This window comes from Miniopterus natalensis, chromosome 2 (genome assembly GCF_054644295.1).
Source record: "Miniopterus natalensis isolate mMinNat1 chromosome 2, mMinNat1.hap1, whole genome shotgun sequence".
Classification (NCBI taxonomy): domain Eukaryota; kingdom Metazoa; phylum Chordata; class Mammalia; order Chiroptera; family Miniopteridae; genus Miniopterus; species Miniopterus natalensis.
Window position 1 is genome coordinate 182982449 of NC_142082.1, and position 27784 is coordinate 183010232.

Genomic DNA, 27784 nt, shown 5'->3' on the forward strand with positions numbered 1-27784 from the left:
TTAAAAAGATTGAAAACCTCAAGTGTTGGGAAAGATGTGGGGTAACAGTTAATGCTATAAACTGCTGGAAGGAGTTATGTTGGTGTGCCTTTTTAGAAAGAAATTCAGCAGTACCTTTTGTTATTTTTAAAAATATATTTTTAATCCTCATCCAAGGATATATTTTTATTGATTTTAGAGCAAGAGGAAGAAGGAGGGAGGGGGAGAGAGAGAAACATCTATGTGAGAGAGAAACATCGATCAGTTGCCTCCTATAGGATCAAACATACAACCTAGTTATGTGCACTGACCGGGAATCAAACTCGCAACCTTTTGGTGTACAGGACAATGCTACAACTGACTGGGCCACCCATCCAGGGCCAGCAGTACTTTTTAGAAGTTAAAATGAGTTTGACCACAGTGAGCTGGCAGGCAGGTGAGCCTCCCCCTCCCCCACTCAGCCTCACCAACTCTGCAGCTGAGAGCAAAGTTTGCAAAGAGTCATGGGAGGCAGCGGCCAGGGTGAGGCCCATGGGAAAGATGCCATCTGGGGTAGGGGTGCTGCTGCTGCCCGCTACGGGGCCAGCCCAGTTACACGGAGAGAAGGGTATCTCCATCCTGGACCACGGCTCCTGCTGGCCCATCTCCATCCTGCTGTGCATGAACATCTCCTACAATCAGACCATCATGCTCAACCTTCTGGGCCATACTAACCAGGAGGACTTGGGCCTGGACGTGCACCAGTTCTACCCATTGGTGAAAGGGCAGTGATCGCCTGAACTGCGCTTCTTCTTGTGCTCCATATACGCATCCACATGTACCGTGCTGGAGCAGGCCATGCCGCCGTGCCGTTCCATCAGGGCTGCGAGGCGCTCATGAACAAGTTCAGTTTCCAGTGGCTCGAGTGTCTGCACTGCATGCGCTTCCCACTATATGCCATGCTGGACCACCTGTTGCACTGCTCGCGCGCCCTCAAGATGCCGTCCTATCTCAGCTACAAGTTCCTGGGTGAGCATGACTGCGTGGCGCCCTGTGAGCTGGCAGGGCCCGATGGCTCCGTGTTCTTCTCGCAAAAGGAGATGAGATTTGCCTGCCTCTGCATCCTCAACTGGTCGCTGCTGTGCTGTGCCTCCACTTTCTTCACTGTCACTACGTACGTACCTGGTGGACATGCAGCTCTTCTGCTACACGGAGCGGCCCATCATCTTTCTATGTTGTTTTTTTTTAAATGATTCTTTTTTTTTTTTTTTCTTAATGTATCTTTATTGATTTCAGAGAGAGGGAAGGAGAGGGGGAGAGAGAAAGATAGAAACATCAATGATGAGAGAGTCATTGATCGAGCCCACAACCCGGGCATGTGCCCTGACCGGGAATCGAACCCTGATCGCCTGGATCCCAAGTCGACGCTCAACCGTTGAGCCACGCCCGGCCGGGCACGGCCCATCATCTTTCTGTCTGGCTGCTACACAATGGTATTGGTGGCCTATATCACAGGTTCATGCTCCAGGAGTGTGTAGTGTGCAATGAGCACTTCTCCGACAATGGCTACCACACGGTGGTGTAGGGCACCAAGAAGGAGGGCTGCACCATCCTCTTCATGATGTTCTACTTCTTCAGCATGGCCAGTTCCATCTGGTGGGTCATCCTGTCGCTCACCTGATTCCTGGCGGCAGGTATGAAGTGTGGGACCATGAGGCTATCAAGGCCAACTTGCAGTGCTTTCACCTGACCACATGGGCTGTGCTGGTGGTGAAGACAATCACTATCCTGACTATGGGCCAGATTAACGGCAACCTGCTGAGCGGTGTGTGCTTCGTAGGCTTCAATAGCCTGGGCCCTCACAGGGCTTTGTGCTGGCACCGTTCTTTGAGTACCTGTTCATAGGCACGTCCTTCCTTCTGTATGGTTTCATGTCACTCTTACGCATCGATACCATCATGAAGCACGACAGCACCAAGACGGAGAAGCTGGAGCAGCTCATGGTGCACAACGGTGTCTTCGTGCTTTACATAGTGCCCTCCACCATAGTCATCATCTGCTACTTCTATAAGCAGGCCTTCCAAGAGCACTGGGAGCGCTGGTGGGTGAGCCAGCACTGCAAGAGCCTGGCCACCCATCCAGTGCCCAGCGTGCTACACGCTGCACATGTTGCCTGACTTCACCGTCTACATGGTCAAATACCTCATTACACTCATCTCTGTGGGCATCATGCCAGGCTTCTGGATCTGGTGCAGCAAGATGCTGCACTCGTGGAGGAAGTTCTACACTCGTCTCACCAACAGCTGAGACCACCGTGTGAGGGGCTGTTCCCAGACCGGCCCACACTATGATTTCCTCCTGGGGGGGGGAGGGTGCTCCTACAGACTCCTTATTTTATTTTTTTAAATAAAGAACAATTAAAAAAACCCAAAAACTAAAATGTATCTACTCTTGATATAGTGGTTAGACTTCTCAGTATTTATTCCTGAGAAGTACTTGCATGTATGCACAAAGATGTATGTGGGGAGATTTCATTACATTCATTGTTTCTAACAGCACAAAATTAGAAATAACCTGTAGATTTATTAATAGTAAATATTTAAATGAACTATGGGAAATCCATGCTACATATGCAAAAACTTCTAAGTCTTATTGTTAAATGAGAAAAGCAAGTTTTAGGGAGTATATGCTACAGAGATTTTCCATCCTATCAGACTGAATGCCCCCTTTTATATTTTACAATGTTTCCTTCAGTGGAATGAAATTTGCAGGCAATTGCATGTGGTTCCACATCATTTCAACCAAAATCAATATAATACTATAACTGTGATACAAAGAAGAAATAATAGGCCCTGGCCAGTGTGGCTCAGTTGGTTGAGTGTCATCCCATGCACCAAAAGGTCACCAGTTAGATTACCAGTCAGGGCACATGCCCAGGTTGTGGGTTCCATCTCTGCTTGAGTGCATACGAGAGGCAACTGATCGATGTTTCTCACATCATTTTCTACCCCCCTCTCTAAAATAAATTTTAAAAATAAGTAATAGAAAAGTAGTTCGTAGTAAAATTTTAAGTATTTTAATATATAAATTCTCAGATTCCACCATACTAGAATACATAATGAAGTAATCAAGTGATAACAGGGTTGCCTCTGGGCTGGGGAGCTGCATGGCTGGGGAAAAGAATGGAGAGGGAGACTTAGTTTTTTCAATGAAAATTGTATTAAGTGCATGTGTACTATATGTTTCTATCTTGAGAAATGAGTAATTTTAAAACTAAATTAATAGCATGTGAGGCTCTGTCTTGCTTATAAATTGTGCAGTGGCTCCTCACAGCCTTCAGGATAAAGTCCAAACTCCTGATTTTCAAATATACGTGGATTGTGTTATACTCCTTCAAGGCCCTGCACAGTCTGGCCCCTCCAGGGATCTCTCCAGCTGTGGGATCCAGCCGAGCAGAACTAAATGCAGACACTGAACTGCATGGCCTCTGCCTTCCTCCTCACTGCATTCTCATCTTTCAAAACAGCACAGAAGTTCTTCTAAGAAGTTTGTTCTAAACTCCCTGTCTAGGGTAACTGCCCTTTTGCCAAGCTTGTACCCTCAGCATGTTTCTGGCAAAATACTGTGCCAGTCTGCCATGGCCAGGTGGCTCAGTTGGTTGGAGTGTCATCCCCTACACCAGTAGGTTGTGGGTTCGAAACCTGCTCAGGGTACATACCTAGGTTGTGGGTTTAATCCCCGGTTGGGGTGCATATGGGAGGCAATCAGTTGATGTTTCTCTCATCTGTGTTTCCTTCTCTCTCCCTTCCTCTCTCTCTAAAATCAATAAAAACATATCCTTGGGTGAGGATTAAAAATATATATACAGTGCCAACCCTGTTGGGATTGTTTGCATGCTCATCTCCCCTCTGTGAGCTCCTTGAAAGCAGAGGCTGTATCCCATCGCAGGGGCCTAGTGGGAGGCAAGGGAAACAGTGGTGTCTAGTAAACATTTATTAAGTGAATGAAGACAAATTATGATTCTTGACTTATTATATACATATAAACATATATATGGTCCATGAATTTTGGCTACCAGCTGAAGATTATAATTTGCAGAATCAGTTTTGTTTGGCAAACTGTTAGGTTTAGAAATTAAAATTTTAGATTTTAGAGAAAACTATCTCCTCTCTGGTTGGTTGAATTGAACAGTCCTGAAGGCATGGTTATGTTTCACCTCTTCCTACCTCACCACCATGGTTTATATGGCTCATACTGGCCAAAGCCACCTCTGGTAAGGTGGCCCCATAGCACTCATCTGGTGTTTAAAGAACTTTGAGTGAGCAAATGATCAATACTATAGTTGGTGCCAGGCAGTGTGCTAAGGCACTTCATAAGCATTATTTCACATAATCCCTCACTTAATCCAGTGAAGTGGCCTCTGTTCATAGCTTCATTTTACAGCTAAGCTTACTGAAGTTTGGAGACCTTAGGAAACCAATGAATTCATAACTATTGAGTATTGGAGGCAGGATGTGAACCCAGGCTGGCCCAGAGCCTGGGACCCTAACCTCTGATTGGGGAACCTGCTCCCTAGCATTTTCTTTGTACTCTACAGGTGCCAAGCAGTAGGAGGAGTTTCCTGTGCATGTAGTGGCCTGATCCTCTCCACACATCTGTGCGGTCCTGGGGAGCTCTGAGTCCCTTTTCCTACTGCAGGCTTGATTCCTGGTGGTCAGAGGGCCTTGAAAATCGATGGTGTCAAAAGCTGTATAGTAGGTTCAAGGAGGACTCAGATTTCTCATGAGATCAGAAGATTGATTCCAGATCTGCTGCTGTGTAAATGAAGTGTGGGGGTTGCTGAGAGCCTGAGGCTAGCTGTTCTTGAGCCAGCTCAGCTGGCACAGAAGAGAGAGTCCTGAGATCTTGGAGTTTTTCAAGGCCTCGAGGCCTCACCCCTTCATTACAGCCCAGACCTGAAGGCTCCACTGCATTAATTGCCTTAGTGATGCCCCAAGTAAACGGTACTTGCTTATAATGGATGGAAGGTGAAGACTTTGAGAGGGGCGAGAGGGGCAGTAATTATGTCAATGGCTGGCCCCGTGTTGTTGTTTTTCTGTTAATCCTCACTGAAGGATATTTTTTCCATTGGTTTTTAGAGAGAGCACGGGGGGAGGGGGACATTAACTGGGAATCCAACCTGCGACTCTTTGGTGTGCTGACTCTAACCACTGAGCAACACCGGCCAGGGTGACTGGACCATTTATTAACTATTTATTTGTGCTAAGCACCCTGCCAGGCACTTTACATGCAAAATTTTGCAAGGAGAGTGCTTGAATCCCAATCTCATAGATGAAGAAATGGGCTAAGAGGGAAGCAAACTGCCTAAGGCACACAGATGACTAGTAAGTGACAGGGCAAGATCTGAACATAGGTTTCCCTTTTCATTCACACACTTGTTTATTGAGTCCCTTTTCTGTGCACTTGGGAGATAAGTGAACAGACAAAAACTCCTGCTCTTATGGAGCTTACACTCAGGTAATATTAAGATTCAGTCAATGCATATTATATGATAGAACTTGACATACTATATTCAAACTGCAGAAAAAGCAAAGACAGCAAAGAAAGGGAGATTAGGAGTGCTGGGGCCTTGGCAGAGGGAGCAGTTTGTAGTAGAGCCTGTTGAGAAGGTGATACTGAATAAAGATTTGAAGGGTAAAGGAGGTGAGGGAGCTTCCCATGCAGGCCTGGGGAAGAGTGTTTTAGGCATAGGGAACAGCTAGTATAAAGGCAGCTTAATTCTAAGGTGCCTTCCCTTACACCCAGCGCCTCAAAACACAAATGAATATGAGAAGACTCCTGTTCTCAAGGAAGGAAAAACTTGAAAACAGATTGCAAGCCAACCAGAGTGAGAGAGGTCTGAACCAGTCCACATAAAACAGCTTGGGGATAGAGACTGGTTTCTCAGTCCTTGTTAGAGAACAGGCCTCCTTCCTGCCTACATCCTGAGGACAAAAAAAGTAAGCAAGAGGCAGGGTCACCCTGATTTTACACCCTTGATTAAAGTCTGTTTGCTGTTGTGCTCTTCTGCTGTGGGCTTTGTGTCTCTGTTTTTGAGGGCATCTGTGATATGCATGGCCTGGTGCTTGTCCCCTGGGACGGCCCAGTAGGCAGCTTGGACGTGCCCAGGCTCTCAGTTTTCTGGCTGGGCTCTGCACTTGTTCTGCTTCAACTGTTCATTTTCTGATACCAAAGAGAGGTGGATCTTCTCAGTGCTGAAGTCTCAGTGCTGAAGTGCCCCTTGATGGAACACTTGCCTAAGTTGGGGAAGCCTGTTCTCCAACTTTCCATGGAGGGGAAGGCCAGAATAAATTGATGTGAGAGCTTGTGAGCTGACCACTTGTTTGTTGTGCTACCCAGTATTGTGCTCTGGGCTTCCTAAGGATCAGTTCTGGTCAAGTACTTAACTGAGGCTGCTCCATGCCAACCCTGTGTTCTGAGGAATCTGACACACCCTGACCTCAAGCAGTACACAGACTGCTCCAGAGATAGACAATTTCATTATGTTTTGCAAGTGTCCACCCTGTCCTGGACACACTCACCCCCAAAATATAGGATGGAAGCAGGTAGTACTTCACCCTCTATGTGGTCCCCGTGGGGAGGTTGTCTGGACCCCCTCCTGTTGGATTGTTCTGATGATCTTACTTTCCCTGATTCTCAGCCGCCTGGTCCTTGGAGTACATCATTTTGGGGACTATTTTAAAAATATTTATGCTCAAGCGTGTGCTTTTCCCTTGGACCCAGTTCTGGCATTTTACCTGATGACCAATAAGAGAGAGGGACCATCCTAATTCCTGACAAAAGTGCAATGATAGGGGTCTGCATAGGGTTTAGAGGAGGAGGTCTGACCAGCTTAAGGTGGTCCTGTCAGCTTCCTGGAGAAGGGGATATCTGTGTTGTTTTGATGCCGCAACCAGGAAGGTCTTTGGTACAAACATTAGTCCAGCCTTAGTAAGAAGACCAGTTGTCCCCTTGTGCACATATTCCTTGCCTGCAAATCTTTCCTGCTTCCCTCACAGATTGGGTCCTAAAAAGGAGAGTACATTTTTCTGCTCTGGCATGTAAGGGGATTGGAAGTCAACACTCCCATCCTCACAAGAAAAAAGCTGAATAAATTAAAAATCAGTTACTCTTCTTAGGTCCATTAGAAATCATAGAGCAAACTGCTGCCTGCACAATTGGAGAGACAGGTGGATACAGAGAACCACAGTTCACCAAATGCAAAAGCTCAGGAAAGGAACCTGTCGATGGAGCCAGTATGAGGGTAGGAAAATGTTAACTGTAATTGATGAATTGGGGGAGGCTTTGCATACACAAGCTTGAAAGTTAAAAATTTCAGGGAGGGGGAGCAGTCTTAGGGAGAAGCCCAACATTTGTGTGGGGTTTACTTCCAGGAACCCTACCAGTTCCCCACAGGAAAAAGTGGAGAAAAATCCCCTTGTGCTTCTAGCAGGGGGGATGGAAGGAATAGGTACTGTATTTTGAAAATAAACCCCTATCTATGATTATCCTATCCCGAACCTGAATTTCTTTTGAAAAAACTTAATATAGATCTAGCTTCTGATATAGACCATTGTAAGGAAAATGGAATTTTTGAAAATAAATTTAAACTAATTTCTAAAAGAAAATATACCCAGAGCATTCTGTTCTTACATGGCCTGCCTCAAGAGAAACTATTTAACCAGAGCCTAACTGACCTGGGGAAGGGAGATACCCAACTCCAGCCTACTGCAGCCTTTCATGTGGGGAAAGGGAAACACCCAATCCAGAACCCTTTAGCCTTTCTGCATCAAAAAGGGTGTCTGTTGGGGATGGGGGACCCAACAAGTGGGAAACACTAGTGAAAGTCAAAGCCCAGGGCCAGAGGCTCACTAAAAGACTGACACCTAATCAGGACTACAGAATGCCTGCCTTTCCCAACTCTTTACTGCCATATCAGTCAGGCCCCTGCATAATAAGAGGGGATTACGACGGAAAGAACTGCACATCTCAGACCTTATTTGAGAAGTCACTAGGGAAACACAAAGCAGAAGAGACAAAAACAAGGACACCAGAAGAAGTTTTAGCCTCTAACACCTACAGCTACAGCAAACAGTAAACAGCCTAACTCCAAGCCAGATAAACAAAGCCTCACACTAAAGGCCTATTTACCTCGGTTCCTTATACATAGTATGTCATGTCTGGCATTCATAAAACTACAAGGCATACTAAAAGAGAAAATATCAGAACCAGATTCAGACATGGCAAAGATGTAGGAATTATCAGACTGGGTATTTAAAACAACTGATTAATATGCTAAATTAATGCCCATTAATATGGAAAAGTGGACAACATTTGGGACTAGATGGATAATGTAAGCAGAGAGATGGAAACTCTAAGGAACAATCAAAAGGAAATGCTAGAAATAACACTGTAGCAGAAATGAAGAGTGTTTGATGCATTTATCAGTAGACTAGACATGGCCAAGGAAAGAATCAGCGAGCTTGAACATATGTCAGTAGTAACCTCAAGAACTGAAATGCAAACAGAAAAAAGAAAAATATGGAACAAACAATATCCAAGAACTGTGGGACAATTACAAAATGTGTAGCCTGCATACACAGAGCATATGTGTACATAATGGGACCACCAGAGAAGAAGAAAGAGAGGAACAGAATAAATATTTGAAGATTAATGACAGAATTTTCCAAAATTAATTACAGATACCAAACCACAGATCTAGGAATCTCAGGATAAATACTAAAACATCTATTAACGGAATAATCATGTTGAAACTGCAGAAGCATCAAAGGCAAAGAAAAAATCTTGAAAGAAGCCAGAGGGGGGAAACCTTACCTAGTATAGAGAAAGAATTTTATCAGACTTCTTTTTAGAAACCATGCCAGTAAGAAAAGAATGGAGTTAAAGATTTTAAATTGTTTTTTTAAATGTAGAATTCTGTGTCCAGTGAAATTATCCTTCAAAACTGAAGTACTGTATCAGACAAATATTGAGGGACTTTGTCACTGACACAGCTGCCTTGCAAGAAATATCAAAAGAAGTTCTCCAGAAAGAAAGAAAATGATACACATCAGAAACTTGATCTACATAAAGAAAGGAGTGTTAGAGGCGTAATAGAGGTAAAATAAAATCTTGGCGGATCCAGCAGGCAGGAAAATCAGTGAGGATATAGCTGAACTAAACAACAGTATCAAACTATTTCTAATTGACATTTGTAAAGTACGTCATTCAGCACCACCAGAATACATATTCTTCCCAAGCTCACATAGAACATTCACCAAGATAGACTACATTCTGAGCCACCAAGGTGCTCTCGCCTGTGGGTGATTGTCTAAGACTGTTCTCCAGCTTCTCCCAGACCATGTTGAGAGGGGCTGCAGCCACCTCACAGGCCACGGCAGGGCCCACAGCCAGGAACAAGGTCTGTATGCCTGTTACACGGTGCACAGGGGAGCAACACTTCTCCCGGGGCCCTAGGCACATAGCGCTGGGTCTCACCACTCCCACGGTCACTTTTGTCCGTGGATGGATGCCAAAGAGTTGAGTGGGTGATACAGGAGCGATGTCTTGTTTAGCCATGTCACTTACATCACCACACTTTAAATTCTTACTCCTTAACCCTGAATACATAGGGTAGTCTCCCCTCTCTTCTTGTTCACCCTCTTATGGATGGAAATTACCTGGAGGAGAGTGAGGCTGGCTCTGTTCCTGGAGCCATCTGAGGTTCAGGTAAGGATGGCAGAGAGGTTTGGATAACATTGAATAGGAGAAAAGGGATATGACAATGTTATTTTGCATTTTACCAGGAGTCCAGAAAAAGAAGGAAGTAGAACAAGAATCGTTTGGATGTGGACCTCTCACTCTGATAGGCACAGTCACCAGCAGCGGCGGGGAAGAGAGCCGTTCCTGGAGCTGCCTCCGCCTTCACTCCTGTTGGGCATCCCAGGCGCTGGGAGATGTGCACTTCTGGGCTGGATCTCCCCTTCCTGGGGAACGCTGCTGTCCTGTTTGTGATCCAGACTGAAGGTATTCTCTGTGAGCCCATGTGCTATGTTCTAGACATGTTGGCGTCGATTACCTGGGCTTGTCCATGGCCGCTATGCCTATAATGCTGGGCATCTCCTGGTTCACTCTCAGGGATATATAGATTTTTTTTTTTTTTTTTAGAAAAAAGAACTGCAACACAAATTTTATCTTAACCACTTTTAAGTGTGCACTTCAGTAGCGTTAGCTATACAGGTTTTCCCCTCTAGATGAAAGAGTGTTCCTATGAAACCTTTGTAAGCCAAATGGCATAAAGCGAAGAGGATCCTCTTTCTGAAAGTTTGCATCATGCCACTTTGCTTTTATGAAACACCCATGTTAGTACGGTAATGGCTTTTTCATAAAAGCGAATATCCTGTTGGGATTTCTTTTGGTTAGCAAAAACAGATACTAATGTAGGTCTGTCCTAAAAGTGAAGTCCGCTTCGTTAAGGCGAACTTTCAGAAACTGGGAGGTGCCTGTACTCACTGTTGTGCAGTGGATCTCTTAACGTTCTAAAGCTGTTTTTTAAAATATATTTTTATTGATTTCAGAGAGAAGAAGGGAGGGGGAGAGAGAGAGAAACATCAATGAGAGAATCACTGATTGGCCGCCCCCTGCATCCCCTGCCCCCCCACCCCCCACCCCAGGGATCGAGCCCGCAACCTGGGCATGTGCCCTGACTGGGAGTCTAACCTCGATCTCCCAGACCATAGGGCAGTGCTCAACCACTGAGCAACACTGGCCATGCTGTTTTGTAAGACTGAAACTCTACCCATTGAACAACTCATTTCCCCCTCCCCACACCCCTGGTAACCACCATGCTACTTTCTGTTTCTATGAAATTGACTTTAGATACCTCATGTAAGTGAAATTGTACAGTTTTTGTTTTTTTGTGACTGGCTTATTTCACTTAGAATATTCTCAAGATTTACCCATGTTGTAGCATGTGACAGCACTTCCTTTTTTAAAGCTAATATTCCATTGTATGAATATACCTTTTTCTTTATCCTTTCATCCGTCAATGGACATTTGGCTTGCTCACACATCTTAATTATTGTGAATAATACTGCTGCAATGGACATAGGTGTGAGGTGTGTGTGTTTTTAACAGCCTTATTGATATATAATTCACATAACATATAGTCCACCCATTTTAATGTGTACAATTCAGTGATTTTTAGTATATTCACAGTAAGTGCAGCCATCACTCCAGTCAATTTAGGAACATTTCCATCACCTCAGAAAGAAACCTGTACCTTTTAGCTACCAACCCCTATTCCCCCATCTTCAGCATCCACTAATCTCTCTCTCTATAGATTTTCCTATCCTGGACTTTCATATGAATGGAATCATATAACATGTGGTCTTCGTGACTAGTTTCTTTCCGTTAGCATAGTGTTTTCAAAGTTCATCCATGTAGCGGGGCCGGTGTAGCTCATTGGTTGAGCATTGACCCATGAACCTGGAGGTCACAGTTTGATTCCCAGTCAGGGCACAGGTACAGGCTGTACACTTGATCCCCAGTGGGGGGTGTGCAGGAGGCAGCCAGTCTATGATTCTCTGTCGTCATTGATATTTCCCTCTCTCTCTCCCTCTCCCTTCCTCTCTCTGCATGTCAGTATTTCACTCCGTGTTGTGGCTGAATAATATTCCAGTGTATGGTTAACTATATTTTGTTCATTATCAGTTGGTGGACATTTGGATTGTTTCCACCTTTGGCTGGTATAAATAGTGCTGCCATAAACATTTGTTTACAAGGTTTTGTGTGGACATACACTTTCCTTTCTTTTGGAAAGGAAATACCTAGACAGAGAATTGCTGTCATATGATAACTGTGTTTAATCATTTGGGGAATTGCCAGACCACCGTCCACAGTAGCTGTTTTACATTCCTACGAGCAGTGTGTGTGGTTCCAATCCATATCCTTGCCGACACTTGTTACCTCACATTTGTATTCTAGCCACCCTTTTGGGTGTCCAGTGGCATCTCATTGTCTTGTGTTTCCCCAATGGTTAGTGATGTTGAGTGTTGGCCATCTCGTATCTTCCTTGGAAACATATTCAGATTCTTTGCCCATTTTTAATTGAGCTTTTTCTTATTGAATTTTAAGAGTTCTTTATATATTTTAGATAGAAATCCCTTATCAGAAATATGAATTGCAGATATTTCCCCCCATTGTGGGTTGTCTTTACACTCTTTTAAATATTGGCAAATTATAGCTATAAATTTCACTGTGATCACTACTTTCACTCCTAAGTTTTGGTACGTTGTGTTTTGGTATTTTTGGTATGTTGTATATTTATTTTCATTGATCTCGAAGTATTTTCTCTTGCATGTGACGAGTCACTTCTGTCTTGCTGTTTTCAAAATTCTCCCTTTGTCTTTGTCTTTTGAGAGTTTGAATATAATGGGTCTTGGTATGAATATTTGCCATCATATATGGGGAGTTTTGAGCCATTATTTTTTTCAAATACTCTTTTTCTTTGTATGTTGATAAGTTGCATGGTGTCCCCTGAGTCTCTGAGCCTCTGTTTAATTGATGAGAGGGAGGGAGGGGGGGAGGGAGGAGAAACACTGATTTGTTTCATTCATCCACGCATGCACCAGTTGATTCTTGTGTGTGCCCTGACTAGGGATCAAACCCGAAACCTTGCCCAGCCGGGTATGGCTCAGAGTTTTGAGCATCCGCCTAGGATCCAGGTGATTGGGGTTCAATTCCTGGTCAGGGCGCATGCCCAGGTTGGGGGCTTGATCAATGACTCTCTCATCATTGATGTTTCTATCTCTCTCTCTCTCCCCCTCCTTTCCTCTCTCTGAAATCAATAAAGATATATTTTTAAAAAAACCTCAAAACCTTGTCTTATCGGGGACAACACTGTAACCAGCTGATCCACCTGGTTCCTGGCCAGGACTGTTTACTTTTCCTCAGTCTTCTTTCTGTTCCTCAGATGGGTTAATTTCAATAGACCTATCTTCAAGTTTGCTGGCTTTTTTCTGCTTGGTCCTGTCTGCTGATCCATCAAGCTCTTCTAGTGAAATGTTTATCTCAGTTATTGTACTTTCCAATTCTAGAATTTCTATTTGGTTCCTTTCTGTAATTTCTGTCTCTTATACTCTCTATTTAGTGAGACATCATTCTTTCTTTTTCCTTTAGTTCTTTAGACATTCATGGTTTCCTTTAGTTCTTAAAAGCTGATTTAAAATGTGATACTAGGCCCGGCCGGGCGTGGCTCAGTGATTGAGCATTGACCTGGGATCCAGGCAATCGGGGTTCGATTCCTGGTCAGGGCACATGCCCGGGTTGCGGGCTAGATCAATGACTCTGTCATCATTGATGTTTCTATCTGTCTCCCCCTCTCCTTTCCTCTCTCCGAAATCAATAAAGATATATTTTCAAAAAACCCCTGCTAATTGTATCACTCTTTAAAAAAAAAAAAATGTGATACTAGGATAAGTTAAAACAGTACAAAGCTTGCTGTTCTTACCAAGATTCTACTATCTTTCTTGACCAAATGCTCTCTGGGTTGCTGCAAGCCTTTGGTTAATTTCCAGAATTCTGTGAAAGTTGATTCTGATAATATATGGCAAGTTGTTCATTGCTTTAATGGAGGAAACAAAGTTTTGGTGGTTTTTACTGGACCATTTTTGTCGATCCCTCGCTTGGATTTTGAGTCAAACTACAGAAAGATATTTTTGAGACCAACTGCAAAAACTGAACACAGACAGTTAATTAGATTATTAAAATTTTAATTTTGTTGGATAGGAAAATTGTGTAAGGTCATATATATATATATATGTATATATATATGTATATATATATATGTGTGTATATATATATATATGTATATATTTATTTATTATTGTTTAAAATAATACAGATGTCCCTTTTTCTCCCCAATGACCCGGTCCACCCCGTTCCTTCCCTCTCCCCAGTCCCTCTCCCCACCATTGTCGATGTCCTCGGGTTGTGTATATATGCACATAAATTCTTTGGTTACTCTCTCCCCCTCCACCCACCCGCCCTCCTCCATCCCTCTGACATTCATCAGTCTCATCTATGCTTCCATGTCATTGAATCTATTCTGTTCATCAGATTATTAAGTTCTTTAGATTCCACGTATAAACGAGATCATGTGATATTTGTCTTTTGCTGCCTGGATTATTTCACTTAGCATAATATTCTCCAGGTCCATCCATACTGTCCCAAAGGGTACGAGATTCTTCTTCTTTACAGCTGCGTAGTATTCCATGGTGTAAATGTGCCACAGCTTTTTAATCCACTCATCTACTGATGGGAGTCATATATATTTTAAAAGACCCCGTATGTTAGAGCTGCATGGTGGTGTTCAGAGTTTCCTTTGATTTGCTTTCAAATACTCTCAGCTCACATGCAAAAAAAGTGTGTGTGGGAAGAGAAATACGAAAGAATGGCACATGTTGACAGTTGTTGGAGCTGGGTGATGGGTCATGGAGGTTTACTGTACTATTTTATTTTTGTGTTTGAAAATTTCTATAATAAAAAGTTTAATAGAGAGGGGGTACTCTTGGGCCCAAACAAGGCTTCCTTGAATTGGGGAAAAAAAATAATTGAGTCCCTCACTGGCCTTCATAGAAGGGAGTAAAACAATGTCCTGGAAGATTGGCAGGGTGTGTGTTGAGAGAATTAAGGCTAAAGAGATAGAACCAATCAGGCACCTCCAGGATAAAAGGACAAGTTACACAGCAAGTAAAGAAATGTAACCACCTCTTGGGTCTGGAAGGCAAAGAAATTGACTGATTAAGTCCAGGCTGATCCCTGACCCCAATCCCCAAGTCCATGGTCTCAACCACCATACTCGACCACATCCCAGGGTGGTGGAAAAGACTTCTTTCCTGGGGCTGGGAAAAGAAATATTCCCACCCGAGATCATTCCACAACAAAGACCCAGAGCAGGAGGCATGCACAGGGTGACAGGCCTCCAGGGTCAGAGGCCTGGGATGAGGTAGGTTCTGTCCTCCTGAGTGACCACAGCCTCAAGACAACAACTGGGGAAAAGGCGATTTCTCTGATGACTCAGTCAGCAAAACTCCAGGAATTTTAAATGATACTGTAAAATGCACACTCGACACCATGCTGTAAATACAAGAACCTCAAACCCTGAGGGAGGGAGTATGGAAGATGCACCCAGAGAGTTCCCACCGGGCAGGACAGTGCAAGGCTTGAGCACTGGGTGTTCCCACATTCAGAGCCCAAGGAGAACCTATGTAGCCTGCTCCACTGCCAGCTTTCCAAATGGGGACAAGGACCATCAGGGAAGACAGGTGACCTGTCTCAGCTAAGGGAAGAGGGCTCAGCTAAGGGAAATAGGAACCAAAGGAAGGCAGTCAAGAACCTGCCATTCTGCCCTGGCCGGTTTGGCTCAGCGGTTAATGTCGGCCCGTCGACGGAAGGGTCCCGGGTTCAGTTCTGGCTAAGGGCATGTACCTTGGTTGCAGGCTCGATCTCCGGCCCTGGCCGATGTGCGCAGGAGGCAACCAATCAACGTCTCTCTCTCACATCGATGTTTCTCTCCCCTTGCCCCCTCCACTCTCTCTGAAAAAGCAATGGAGAAAATATCCTTGGGTGAAGATTAAAAAAAAAGAACATGCCATTCTTTTACCTTAAAATCCTTTCTCTAGGAGGAGGGATAGGAAACAGGTTTTAAAACACAGTCCCTGGATTTGTCTTTGGGCACAGCTGGGGGATTTGAATCTCTGCAGCCAGGTTAGGAGGGGAGAAACTGGGGGAGGGCTCAGGGTGCACTGCAGGACAGAGGACAGGCCATGGGCCCTGTGGGAGGAAGGCAGAGTGGATCCTTCTCACCCCCCCCCAGGCCACGAGAGCCACTGAATGAAGCCTTGTCAGAAAAGGAGGGAGGAGCTGCACGGTGCTTATGACAACACCACCAAGCTCCTTAGCAGATCAGGCCTTTCAGTGTGTGGCAGAGGGGCTGGTGAGAGGGGGGTGTCATGGCCAGCAGAGCCTGGACTATCTGAATGGGGTGGAGAGGGATGCGGAAGACAGAGAGGAACCATTGCTGCTCTGCCTCACTGTGTCGTCACACCACCACCACTGTCTTGGCCAGAGCAGGGATGGCTCCCTGGTGTGAGACAAGTCTGGACTATCTAACAGTATAATCTGCAGGTCACTCTGGAAAATGCGGGGCCAGAAGATGCCACACATCTTCCATGTGAGGTCAGATTTGAAACCAGTACCCTGTGTACTGCCACCCAGAGTCCCTAACCGAAGGTACCCAGGGCCCCAGGTCCATGTTACAACTGTTTGACTAAAGAACAGCTTTATTGGTGACCTGATGGAGCCAAGGTCACTCCTGTGCAGTGTCAGCCTGCAAGGCCTCCTCTGGGCAGGAAAGCCAATCATAATTCATGGAAGTTCCTGACAAGAGGTCAGATCTCCATTCCTAATTATAAGAAAAATTCCAAATCTTGATTTCAGAGTCGAAAGATCAGAGGCTGGAATCCTGATGGGTATCAGTGCCCCTGCCTGTGGGGGCTCAGGAGGCCGGCTGAGTTGTTCAGCAACATTTGTGGGGCCGTGCAGACGAGGTAAGAGGCCAGGCGGCCACAGGAAAGTACCCAAGACAAGTTCCCAGGAGGGTTCACACTTCGGCAGCATGTGGAATCTGGCCCTGAGATTGTACTTTGGGTCCGGGTTGCACTTTGGGTCCGATGGGGTCCATTGCCGAGCAGCCTGGGTAGCAGAGAACCTCGCCTGCTGGCCCTCAGCATGCGAGGGCTCCATGGTCTGGGTTCAGTGGTGCTGCTACAGCCTGTCACATCTTAGCTCCTCATTGCTGGGGTATCCCCTACATCCTGACAGGATACAGGTACCACATCACCACCCCTGAAGGGTTGATGATCACTGTGAAGACGGTTTCAGCCTGGAGGCCACTGATGACACCACCCGTGTAGACATCCTGGGCCTGCAATGGGAGGGATATAACAGTGCCATCATAAGAATGGCCATGCAGAGACCCCTCAGGGGACGTAGAAACCTGGAATTTGGCCTGTCTGTGCTGGATCTCCAGTATGCCCTACAGAAGTGGGAACGTGAATGTCCTATCACTTCTCCACTGGCACAGCCAAAAGATGCCCAGACACAGGCAGTGGTGAAAGCCCTCACCCACAGAGAACCCAAGGACTGTGCCAGTGAGGGCTGACCAGTGAGGGGAGGAGCATGGCCTCAGTGGGTAATGGGACTCATTTATACACAGTAGTTCTGCACAGCTTGAAGATACCAGTGCAGAGAGCAGCACCAGCCATGGCCTTCAGTGCCTGCAGCTGCCACATGGGCACCTGCCACAGGACTCATGGCTTAGGGAGGCCATGTCTGAGTGAGGACCACCCTCAGCAACACCCTCCCAAGGGAAACAAAAGGCACTCACTACCTGCAGGGCACTCACCTCATATAACCTGGAGCTGGTGAAGTTGAGCTGGGCGAGGGAAGAGTGGAAGCGATAAGGCATATCTGTCCTGCGGCTGAAGAAGACTAAGGCGTAGGCATCATTGACCAGGGGCCGCAGGTACACTTCAATGTGGGATTTCAGCTGGGCACAGAAGATGGCTACTGGCTGGGGTTCCTGCTCAGGCAGGCCCTGAAGTTCCCTTCCTGGCCCTCCCTTGAGCCCTGGGTCCCTTCCATCCCACAGTTCCACGTCATGCAAAAGCTTGAAGGGGTGATACCACAGCCATCCAGTACCCCAACATATCTAACTACTTTTCTTCCTTCCCTGACTCAGCAGACGCTCCCCAACACTTCCTGTGTGCCAGACCCCATGCCAGGGCACAGAGGCAATGCTGCATGAGGTCCTGCCTCAGAGAGCTCATAGGATGACGGGCGGGACAGATGTGGACAGCTACTGCACTAGAGTGGAGGGCACCGGCATGCGGGAATGATGCCCCCTGCCCTGAGCAGCCAGGAGCGTGAACCCCCATCTTCCAGAAGGTCCCCAGCCTGGCAGGGATTAGTTACCTCCACTGGGCCTCACCAGTTCTACAGGTGTGTAGATTTCTTTTTACTAGAGAGGGAAGAATTTGTGCAAAGAGCACAAACTTTGGGGAAGCATTGTTGATATCAAGTCCTATTGTACTATTTACCAATTGTGAAGTCTTGGGCTAAAGTTACTTAGACTCTTCAAGTCTCAGTTTCCTCATTTGTAAAACAGGGAAGGAGTATCGGCCTTCTGAGAAAATGTATCTAGAATGCCCAGCACACAGTAGCTGATCAATAAGTAGAAGGCGCCAATACAAGTAATAGTCATATTCCTTGCTCAGACAACGCCTAAACACTGTAGGGAAGCCCCAGTTCTCTACCGGACATCACAGTTCTCTGCCAGACATCTTGTACTTCCAAACTGAGAGGCCTCACTGTTCCCTGTGCACTGTGTGGTGATGTCTCCCTTCCCCAAATCCCAGGAGCTGTCCAGCTCTGGCCCTGCTCTCACCTGAGCAAATGGGGGACAGCTGGAGTAGCTCCCAGTAGTCTTCAACTGCATGCAACCAGCCTTGCAGCCTTGTTCTCAGAGGAGCCTAGTCCCTCAGCCTCCCTTTCCTTCCCCCCACACCCAGTACCTTGAGAATTCTGTATCCCTGGATGCCTAAGGGGTCCTGGTTGATTTTGATCATGAGTGAATTCTGTAGAATGTCCATGTTCTGGGCGGAGATGGTGCGCAGGTCTGTAGACATGAAGAGGGGGGCCGCCAGCACTGTCCACAGGGCCATCTGGGCCTGGGCTTGCTCGAAACTGAGGCCGAAGTTCCCAATGAGCAGCTAGGAGCAGAGGAGAGGAGCAGTCAGCCCTGCCTTCTTCAGGGAAGAGGGCACAGGCACTCCCAAGCTTGTAGCTGAGGCAAGAGAAGACGGAAGTGGGAAGGACAGCCAGAGGTGGGAGCCTGGTTTGGCAAACACTATTCCCCAGCAGTATGGCCTCGGATGAGTCATGTCACTTTCCATTTGAGCCTCAGCTTGTTATTTCACAAAAATATGGGGGTGCTGGTCATGTCACAGGTTGTTCAGATGATCCAATGGGATCCTGCTGCCAAAAGCATTTGTAAACTGAAACATGCAAGTCAAGAAACACAGCCAGGGTGGCAGTGGTAGGAAACCAGAGCCAGAGCTGGACAGAGTCCCTGCTCCTGCCAGTAGCCACCACATGCCCTAACTGGACTGATGGGGACTCCTGACCCAGAACAACCAATCCAAATGGGACAACATTACTGCTTACATAACATTGTTACATACTTAGTGATACCAACTTAACTAAGCACCGTATATGTGCCAAGCTGTGCCAAGCACTGTACAGGGTCACCCATTTCTCCCTCAAAACAACCCTGTATTAGGTAGCTACTACTATTCTCATTTTCCAATTAACAAAACTGAGACACAGAAAAAATTAAGTCACTTGCCCAAGGTACACGGCAGAGCTGGAGCTAGAACTCTAAGGCAGGCCAATTTCTGTTTCTCCAGGTGCCCCACCATCTGGCTGAATATTTGAATTATTATAATCATCACTGGAAGTAAATGCTTGACTAAGTGAAGAGGTAGCTATAAAACTATAACACAAATTGTAAAAATGTTTAAGTCACCAGGGCTATGAGTGAGGTGGGTACAAGAGGCCGATTCTGTCTGTGGAGGCTCTGCAGGAGGGTGACAGGGTACAGGCCATTGAAGAAGGGTCAGAGACAGCCTGGGCGAGGGCAGACTAGGGAGGGGATGGACAGACAGTGTGGGATATTCATGTTTTCACCCTGCAGAGGAATAATGTCTCACATGAGTCACTACTGACCAAGTTCTGAAGTTTTAAGCATCAGAATTGCCTGGGAAGATTGCTAACAATGGGCATTCCCAAGCCCTCCCCCAACATTCTGATCTGAAAGGTGGGGGTAGGGCCCTGGGATCAGAATTATAAATAAGCTCCAAAGGCGTCTAATGCAGCTGGTTCAAGGACACATTTCAGAGACATTGACCTAGAACCTGGCAGTGAGCGACCACTTAGAGGGCACAGGGCGGAGGGGAGCAGGTCCATCATAGATGGTGGGCCATGGGACACCCCCCTCCATGTTGGTACCATGTCTGGATCATTCCAGTGTCCAGGGCCTGCCACTGGCTGCAGTACGTCCTGATGGTCCACAAACCAGTCCAGGATGGAGAGCACACTTCTCCAGGAGTCTTGGATATCGCCATAGTTGCGCCAGAGGTTGCAGATTTCTGACAGCAGACTATAGTTCACCTGGATGTCAGGGGAGGCAGAGTCCAGCACCAGAGTCACACCCTGCTGCCTGGAGGCCTGCACAGGGGTTGGGGAAGTGCCGCAGGAGAGACAGAGGGTGGGGAAGGGAGAGAACGAGCCCTAGCTTGTTCAGGATGAGGAAGGCCTCGGAGAGAGGGGCCCTGCTCTGGGGCTCCATGGGTGCTGGTGCCAAAAGCCAAGCTAAGAGTACTGGCCCACGCTGGTATACCAACAACACCCCTGCTGCACATCCACCCTGTGTCCTCGCAGTGAGAGTCCCACCCTCTGCCAGCATTCTCCCTCAGGTCTGCAAGTTTGACCCCACCCTTTCTAGTGTCTTAGGTGCTGAGGGGCCCCTGGTGAGGTGCCCGCAAGGCCCTTCAGAGGCTCAGCCCCACCTACCTATCCTCACCAGCCTTCTGGATCTCCTAGCCCATTCAGTACAACCCAGATTCTGACCACTTGATGAGTGCGGTGTGTCTGCACATCACATATGGTTCCCAAGCCTTCAGCCCACCTAACAAGTGGCTCTTCTTTAAGACCCTAGGTTGGCTGAGGCCCCCTCTGGGGTAGTTAGGACCCTCTCTCTAGGCCTACAAATCAAGCACATGGGCAACTATGGTGAGAGAAGCCCTGACTGCACAGGAGGTGAGGAGGCCAGATGTGGGGAACACTGCCAGGTGGATGCACAGAATGGCTTACCTTGGGGGGGAGGCCCCCTTCGTAGGCTGGCCAGCTGCAGGAGAAGGCGATGGGGCGGCCTGTGGCATTCAGGGCAGCAGCCATCATGGGATACCCTGGAGAAGTTCAGCCCCCACATTTCAGGACCAAAGAGGTGCAGGAAGCAGCATGGGGCCTCAACCGAAACCTTCTCCCACCAAATGTGAGGAAATAGGCCCAACAGAGGTGCTTCCCCGTGTACCCAATGTCACAAATGCTTCCTAGGTGGGGCATAGTACCAACCCATCTTTAGGGAGCCTGGGAGCCAAGATCCTCCAGCCCCTGGGTGAGGGGAATTGGGAAATACTACTTCCTAGGAGCCTTACAGACAGACAGAGGCTCAGCCAAGTGGACACTGGAGGACCTTCCACAGCCATCCCTCTCTGTCTGCCTGATGGTCCCCAGCCAGCTGTGGGACTTACCTTTGGCCCGTTCCTCTGGGGTCGAGAAGCAGCCATCCAGCTTCAGCATGTCCACCTTCCACTCAGCGAAGGTTTGAGCATCCTGGACCACCCTGTCTAGCGTGGTGCCTGGGTAACCCATGCAGGTGAAGTTGCCTATGTCCTCATAGATGCCCAGCTTTAGGCCCAGGGAGTGAGCCTGTGGAGGGAGCCAAGGACACAGTGGGCTCAGGAAAGGACCCTCAAGGAACCGCCTCATAGGCACATCTGGCCAGGCCCCATTAGAACCTTCAATGGTGCCTCAGTACCCAAAGGAAAGGGCTCTGCCTGCTGGTCTGGCCTCTGCCAACTATGGTCCCCCCCCTGCCAACATACACACTCCCATGAGCTGTTTCTTGCCTCTAGGCCTTTGCTTCTGCCATCTCCTTTGTCTTAAATGCCATCTCTCTGGAATCAGCTCAAGAACTGCCTCCTCTTTGGAGAAACTTCCTGAAATCCCAGGCTGGATCAGATGCCCTTCCTGGCTCCCACCGACCACTGTGGGCCCAAACTAGCTGTTTATTTATGTTTCCCTCACCAGACTGAGTTCTCAAGCAGGGATTGTGGAAATGGAGCCCTAAGTAGGGTAAGGTGGAAAGAGCGATCTGGCCCTGAGGCCACAGGGAAGGGTTGGGGTAGGGCTCACATAGTCAGCCAGGAAGGCAATGCCATTGGGGAAGCGCTTGCGATTAGGCACCAGGTAGCCTTTGGCATCACGTCCACCAATCCAGCAGTCATCGATGTTAAGGTATACATAGCCCAGGTCTCGCCATCCGTCCTGTGCCAGCCGGTCAGCCATCTCTATGAACAGCCGCTCACTGGCAAGAGGGGCAGGAGATGGAGCAACTTAGTGGCCCAGCATGTTCCTTATCCTTGGCACCTTCCTCAAAGCTTTTCCGATGCTCTGAGTGTGAATCCAGACTATAAGAACCCTGGCCTTGCAGTCAGCTGCAGACTAAGCCAGGTAACAATTGTAAAGACAACAGAGATTATGTCATGAGCCCTAAGCAGAGTGAGCTGAAACAAATGGCCTGGTCCCAGACCAAGGGGGCAAGACTGAGCCAAGGGAAGCACTGTGAGGTCTGGCCTGACCTTAATAGTTATCTCCTTTCAATTATCTCAGAGACTGGGTCAACTACAAGGTACCTGCCCCACAGGCCTGAAAGGCCCCACAGAGGCCCCAAGCATGTCACAAGGCTGTCAGATGTCCTAAAAGTCACCTCTGGCTGTAGTCTCTCTGGAATGGGGGTTGGGGGGGGTGTCTGACCCTGTTCTCTTTTCTGGCTGACCCTCTCTCCTCCCTGCCCCCACTCTGCAGGGCTCTGGGCAAAGCTTGTCAGGTGGTGCTGACCTTACTCACCTGATGCAGTTCTTTGGGTCCTGATCACAGTCAATGTTGCAGCGGAAGCGTTCCCAGGACAGCCAGCCCATAGGTGGCTTCTGCAGGAGCCCATTCTCCAGCACCAGCACCTGGTCCACCAGGGCCAGCAAGAGCACTGTAGGAGGGTTGAGGCATGACTATGAGTGGCTCCCATAGCCCCGACCCCTCCACATGCTGCTCAGCCCTGCAGAGGCTTCCGGCCTGCACATTAGAGGAGCAACTCCTGGGTGTGAGGCAGAATTGGTTCTTCCTGCAACTGCTGGCTCCTGCATGCAGCGAGTGAGCAGATGGTGCCTGATGTAGATCAGTGTGTTTGAGGCACGGGTCCCCAGTTGCTGTTCAGTGCTAGAATTAGCAAAAACTAATAGCTGAGGTCATATCCTTTCTATACCCAGACCAACTCCATCACACAGGACTTGACAGTACACTGTAGGCAGGCTCCAGGTCTCCTGAGTCCCATCCAGGATTTTTGCTCTCCACCACAGACCCCCAAGAGGTCTCAGAAGCACTAAAGAGGTCAGCCAGGTGGGACCTGCACCCAGCCAGCTCACCTGGGTGAGCCCTTTTCCTCTTGGGCTCAGTTTCCTTATCTGTAAAATGGACTTAATGTCCCGACTTTACAGGGTTGTTTTCAGCACATGTTGATATCACATAAGATAGGGCCTCTGCACTTTGGGGGAGACGGGATGAGAAAGAAAGAAACCTCTTTAGAGGGGAACTGATTTCTGCAGTGGGAAGCATTTCCTTCTCCTTTCCCTGCCTAGCTCCAAGAATAAGAGGAACATGTGTCCCCACATACCCACATCAGGGGGAGGCCCAGACACCAGAGGACTGGGCTTCCTTCAGGGAGCTCCCACCCTAAGCTGGTCACCTACCCTCCCAAAGCACCCCCTCCCCTGTAGGTTACCTGTCTTCCACAACATTGCTCTTCACGCAGCGTCTCAGGACCTGACCAGATCTGCTCTGCTTTTACCAGCTTTATAGGATGGGCTTTGGGAGCTAAGGAACGGTAGAAAAGCACTGGAGTCACTGCAGCCGGGCTAGCCCTGCGGCCTTCAACCCTGGGCGTGGATCCCCAAACCGCCCTCACTACCCCCACTCCCTCCCAGCCATCGCGCCCCTTCTTCCTCCAGAAATACTAAACAACGCGTCTTGGACATCAGACCTCACCCCCTCTGCAGTGCTGGGCGCCCCGAGAGCCCAAGGGTGGCCCTCCCTCCGGGCAGGGGCCAAAGAGACGCAGCCCCGGCTCCAGGACGCCCAGGAAGACAGGAGAAACCAGGCCGAGACGAGGCTCTGGACTCCTACCGGGTCTGGGTTGCCGCCTCTGGCCGCCAAAGGCAGCAGGCCAAGCGAGGGGACCCCCACTCCCACCCCCACCCCAGAGAGCCGGGGCCGCGGCGCTCACCTGCCGACCTCCTCGGAGCCGCCGCCGCTCCAGCCTCCAGAGCCGCGAAGCCCCGCGGCCACAGGATTCTCCTACCTCGTTCCAGGGGGCGGGGCCTGGCGGCGGTCAGCCTTTCCTGTTGGAGCCTATCAGAGCCCCTCCAGGAACGCCGTGCCCCGCCCCCGTGGGCCCTACGCCGGCCGCGCCTCCCAGAGCCCCGCCCCCCGTGGGCCCATTGCCCTCCGCGCCTCCCAGAGCCCCGCCCCCCGTGGGCCCATTGCCCTCCGCGCCTCCCAGAGTCCCGTCCCCCGTGGGCCCATTGCCCTCCTCACCATCCCAGAGTCCCGCCCCCTGTGGGCCCAGCGCCCTCCTCACCATCCCAGAGTCCCGCCCCCTGTGGGCCCAGCGCCCTCCTCACCATCCCAGAGTCCCGCCCCCTGTGGGCCCAGCGCCCTCCTCACCCTCCCAGAGTCCCGCCCCCTGTGGGCCCAGCGCCCGCCGCACCTCCCAGAGCCCCGCCCCCTGTGGGCTCCCTCTGGCGCAGGGGGTTAGGAATCGGCCCGGCTGCCCGTCCTGGCTCCCCGAGGTAGACCTTTCTCCTCTGCGGGGTCCCTGTGGGCCAGGAGAGTGCCTGGCATGTTGCAGGCGTGCAGTAAATAGCTGTGGCGCGGATACCTGCGAAGGGCTTTGCTAAGAGGAAACGAGAGGGTGCCCTGAAGCCTGGTCAGTAGGAAGCCACTCAAAACCGGTAGCGGAAGATGAGCAGGCTTGGGGGCGGGGACCCAGCCAGGTGGAGGGCACGGCTCTTGCCAAGCAGGAGGCTCTCCTTTCCTACCCGACACTGCGGCCGCCTGTTGTTATGCTAGCCCAAGCACCCTGCATATTTGTTCCCAATTCCATTCATCAAAATTGTGTTGACCAACTAATAAGGCCAAACAGTTCATTCTTGGCACCATCACTTGGTCACGGGCATCTCAAACATAACTGGCCCCAAATCGAACACCTGCCACCTTCCATATATCAGGTAATGGCAACTGTCCTTCTAGGTGCTCAAGTCAAAACCTTGGAGACCTCCTTGCCTCCTGTTTTCCTCACTCCCCACATTGTCTCTGGGCAAAGCCTGTGTTCTCTACCTTCAGAACGCATTCTGAACCTGGACACCTCCCTTAACCTGCTCTATATTTTCCAGCCCCGTCACATCTTGCCTGGATTAGTGCAGCAGCTTACATTTCAACCACATTTATTCTCTCCACAGCAGCCCGACTAGTCCTTTAAAACAGATCACTCAAGACCCTGTGATGTCTGTTCATCTCAATCTGGAGTAACAGCCCTCACAGATTTACAAAGCACCACCCACACATTCTGACCCCATCTCCTACTGCTCTTCCCCTAGGCCACCACCGGGCCCAGCCACACTGGCCTCCTTGCAGTTCCTCAAACACAACAGACCTCAGAGCCATTGCACTAGCTGTTCCCTCTGCCTGCAATGCTCTTCCTCCAGATACTGGCATGACTGGCTTCATCACTTCCTTCAAGCATTTCTCAGATGTCACCTTCTCAATGAAGTCTACCCGGATTATCCTATCTAAAATTCAACCTCCCCTCTCCCACAATTCCCAATCTCCCTTACCTTGCTCTATATTTTCCACACCATGTACTATCTTCTAACACTTTTATATATTATGGTTTATATTAATAATTGAATAAAATTTAGGGAGACAGATAATACACAGGAAATAAAAGCATGAGTGTAGGCAAGTTTTCTATAGTGGTTAGTGCTATAATGAACATAAAACCCAGGGATGCGAGAGACTTGAGGGCAGGTGAAAGGGTTCAGAACAGGCCTCCCTAACATATGCTACTTTGGCATGTGGGTTATTTTGAGCTGAAGGCAATGCAAACCCTGCAGGCTCAGGAGAAACTTCTGTGCCCCCACAACTACCTAGAAGAATAAATTAGGGGCCTTGCCCATGATAACAGTTATTACCAGAGATAATGTTTTACGGCCTATGTATATGGCAGGGCAAATATCGAATTACCAAACATCTGCTCTTTTTTTTTTTTTTCCATCCTCACATGAGGATATTTTTTCCATTGCTTTTCAGAGAGAGTGGAAGGGAAAGAGAGACAGACACATTGATGCAAGAGAGACACATTGATTGGTTGCCTCCTGCACGTTCCTTTACTGGGGCCAGGGATCAAGCCTGCAACTGAGCTACGTGCCCTTGGCAGGGAATCAACCTGGGACTCTTTAGTCCTCTGGCTGACACACTAATCACTGAGCCAAACTGGCCAGGGCAATCTGTGAATTCTTATCGATCTCCTCCCCTCTGAAGCCCCAGGCCTCTGACCACATTCCTTAGCTCAGAATGTCATATGTTATTTTACTTTCCTGTCTCTGAACCTCTGTGTATGTGGGGTCTCTGAATCTCTCATGAATGTGGGGTTCCTGTACTTACGAATGTAATAAAGTTTGGTTATTTCCTCTTGTTAATCTTTCTCATGTTGATTTCATTATTTGACCAGCAGAAAGAACCTCGAAGGGTAGAGGAATGTTTCTTCCTCCCCCACACAGACTTCTTTATGTGTATAGTCAAGGAGGAGACATTTGAGCTGTGACCTAATTGATATGGAGTCCTGAAGAGTTAGAGCTGAGGGGTACGGGTGAGAGGGAAGAGCATTCTGGGCTGCAGGAACTGCAAGGGGAAAAGCTCTGAGGTGGGAACCAACAAGTTCACAGACACATGGTTTGAGCTCACTGGCTGCCCGGGCCATAGGGAAACCCCAGCCTCCTTCGTTTGGGGCGGGGGTTGGGGGGCACGGGGAGGGCAGCTAACGTTATACTCAGAGACTGATTCTGTCTTTGCCAACAATTTATTTAGCACAGGTTCATCGTGGGAATTATAATAATTTCACAAGCCAATAGCATATCTCTTAATAAACCATACTCCAAACAAATGACAGATGAATCACACTGTTGTTCCAGGCAAGGGGAGGTGAGGAATAATGTCCAAATTTAATATAAGGCGTCCCTTTTGACATGAGGAAGCACTCTGGAGAGCCAGCCAGCCACCAAAAAGCTGATTGCCAGCTGCCTGAGCAGAGGCACAAGCGCCCGGTTGCCGGAGCGCCGTTGCTAGGGAACCAGGAGGCCGGCTTAGCCCGAGGGCGGAGCTGCTGCGGGACGGTCGCTCCTGCGGCCACCGCGAGGCGCCCCGCCACAGCCCCACCCCCCTCCGAGAGTCACCGCGGCCACGGCTCCAGGGTCTCGGGAGAGTTTCTAAGTTACCGAAGCGTCGCCCTGCGCAAACCGAAACCCTCAGATAGTCCTCGCACGCTCAGTATCTGTAGCGAACGGCCCCTTGTCAGAGTCGCTTCGCCGCCGGTTCTTAAAGATAAGCCCCCCGCTGACCGCTTATCAGCAACAGAAGCGGAACGATGACATCCTGGCACCGCTGACTTCAGACTTATATCAAAGCAACTTTTTTTTTTGGGGGGGGGGTCACAAACAAGTGGCTTAAAACAACTTCACTTGAGTCATAAGCGAGTGGATGTGAACTCGTATTA

At 48.5% G+C, this 27784-nt stretch overlaps 1 protein-coding gene, 1 non-coding gene and 1 pseudogene across 3 annotated transcripts; 2 read left to right on the forward strand and 1 right to left on the reverse strand.

Moving 5' to 3' along the window:
• Positions 1 to 519: 519 nt before the first annotated feature.
• LOC107534998 (frizzled-2-like) lies at positions 520 to 2265 on the forward strand (annotated as a pseudogene).
• A 5228-nt stretch (positions 2266 to 7493) lies between these two features.
• Positions 7494 to 7564, forward strand: LOC148093951 (small nucleolar RNA SNORD50). The gene has a single exon (XR_015714129.1). It is a non-coding gene; the product is annotated as a small nucleolar RNA SNORD50 (small nucleolar RNA).
• Positions 7565 to 16322: 8758 nt separating this feature from the next.
• NAGA (alpha-N-acetylgalactosaminidase) lies at positions 16323 to 24319 on the reverse strand. 2 transcript variants are annotated; one of them, XM_087814952.1, is made up of 10 exons: positions 24239 to 24319; positions 23738 to 23829; positions 22810 to 22945; positions 22096 to 22267; positions 21432 to 21609; positions 20992 to 21086; positions 20128 to 20289; positions 18633 to 18830; positions 17465 to 17494; positions 16323 to 16984 (listed from the first exon to the last, which is right to left on the reverse strand). In XM_087814952.1, exons 2-10 carry the CDS (start codon positions 23751 to 23753, stop codon positions 16868 to 16870), a joined length of 1104 nt encoding a protein of 367 aa, XP_087671078.1. In that variant the 5' UTR covers positions 23754 to 23829; positions 24239 to 24319; the 3' UTR covers positions 16323 to 16867. The 2 variants fall into 2 exon arrangements, with proteins under 2 accessions (XP_087671078.1, XP_016065744.1); XM_016210258.2 differs by having other exon boundaries at positions 17465 to 17608.
• Between the last annotated feature and the right edge of the window lie 3465 nt (positions 24320 to 27784).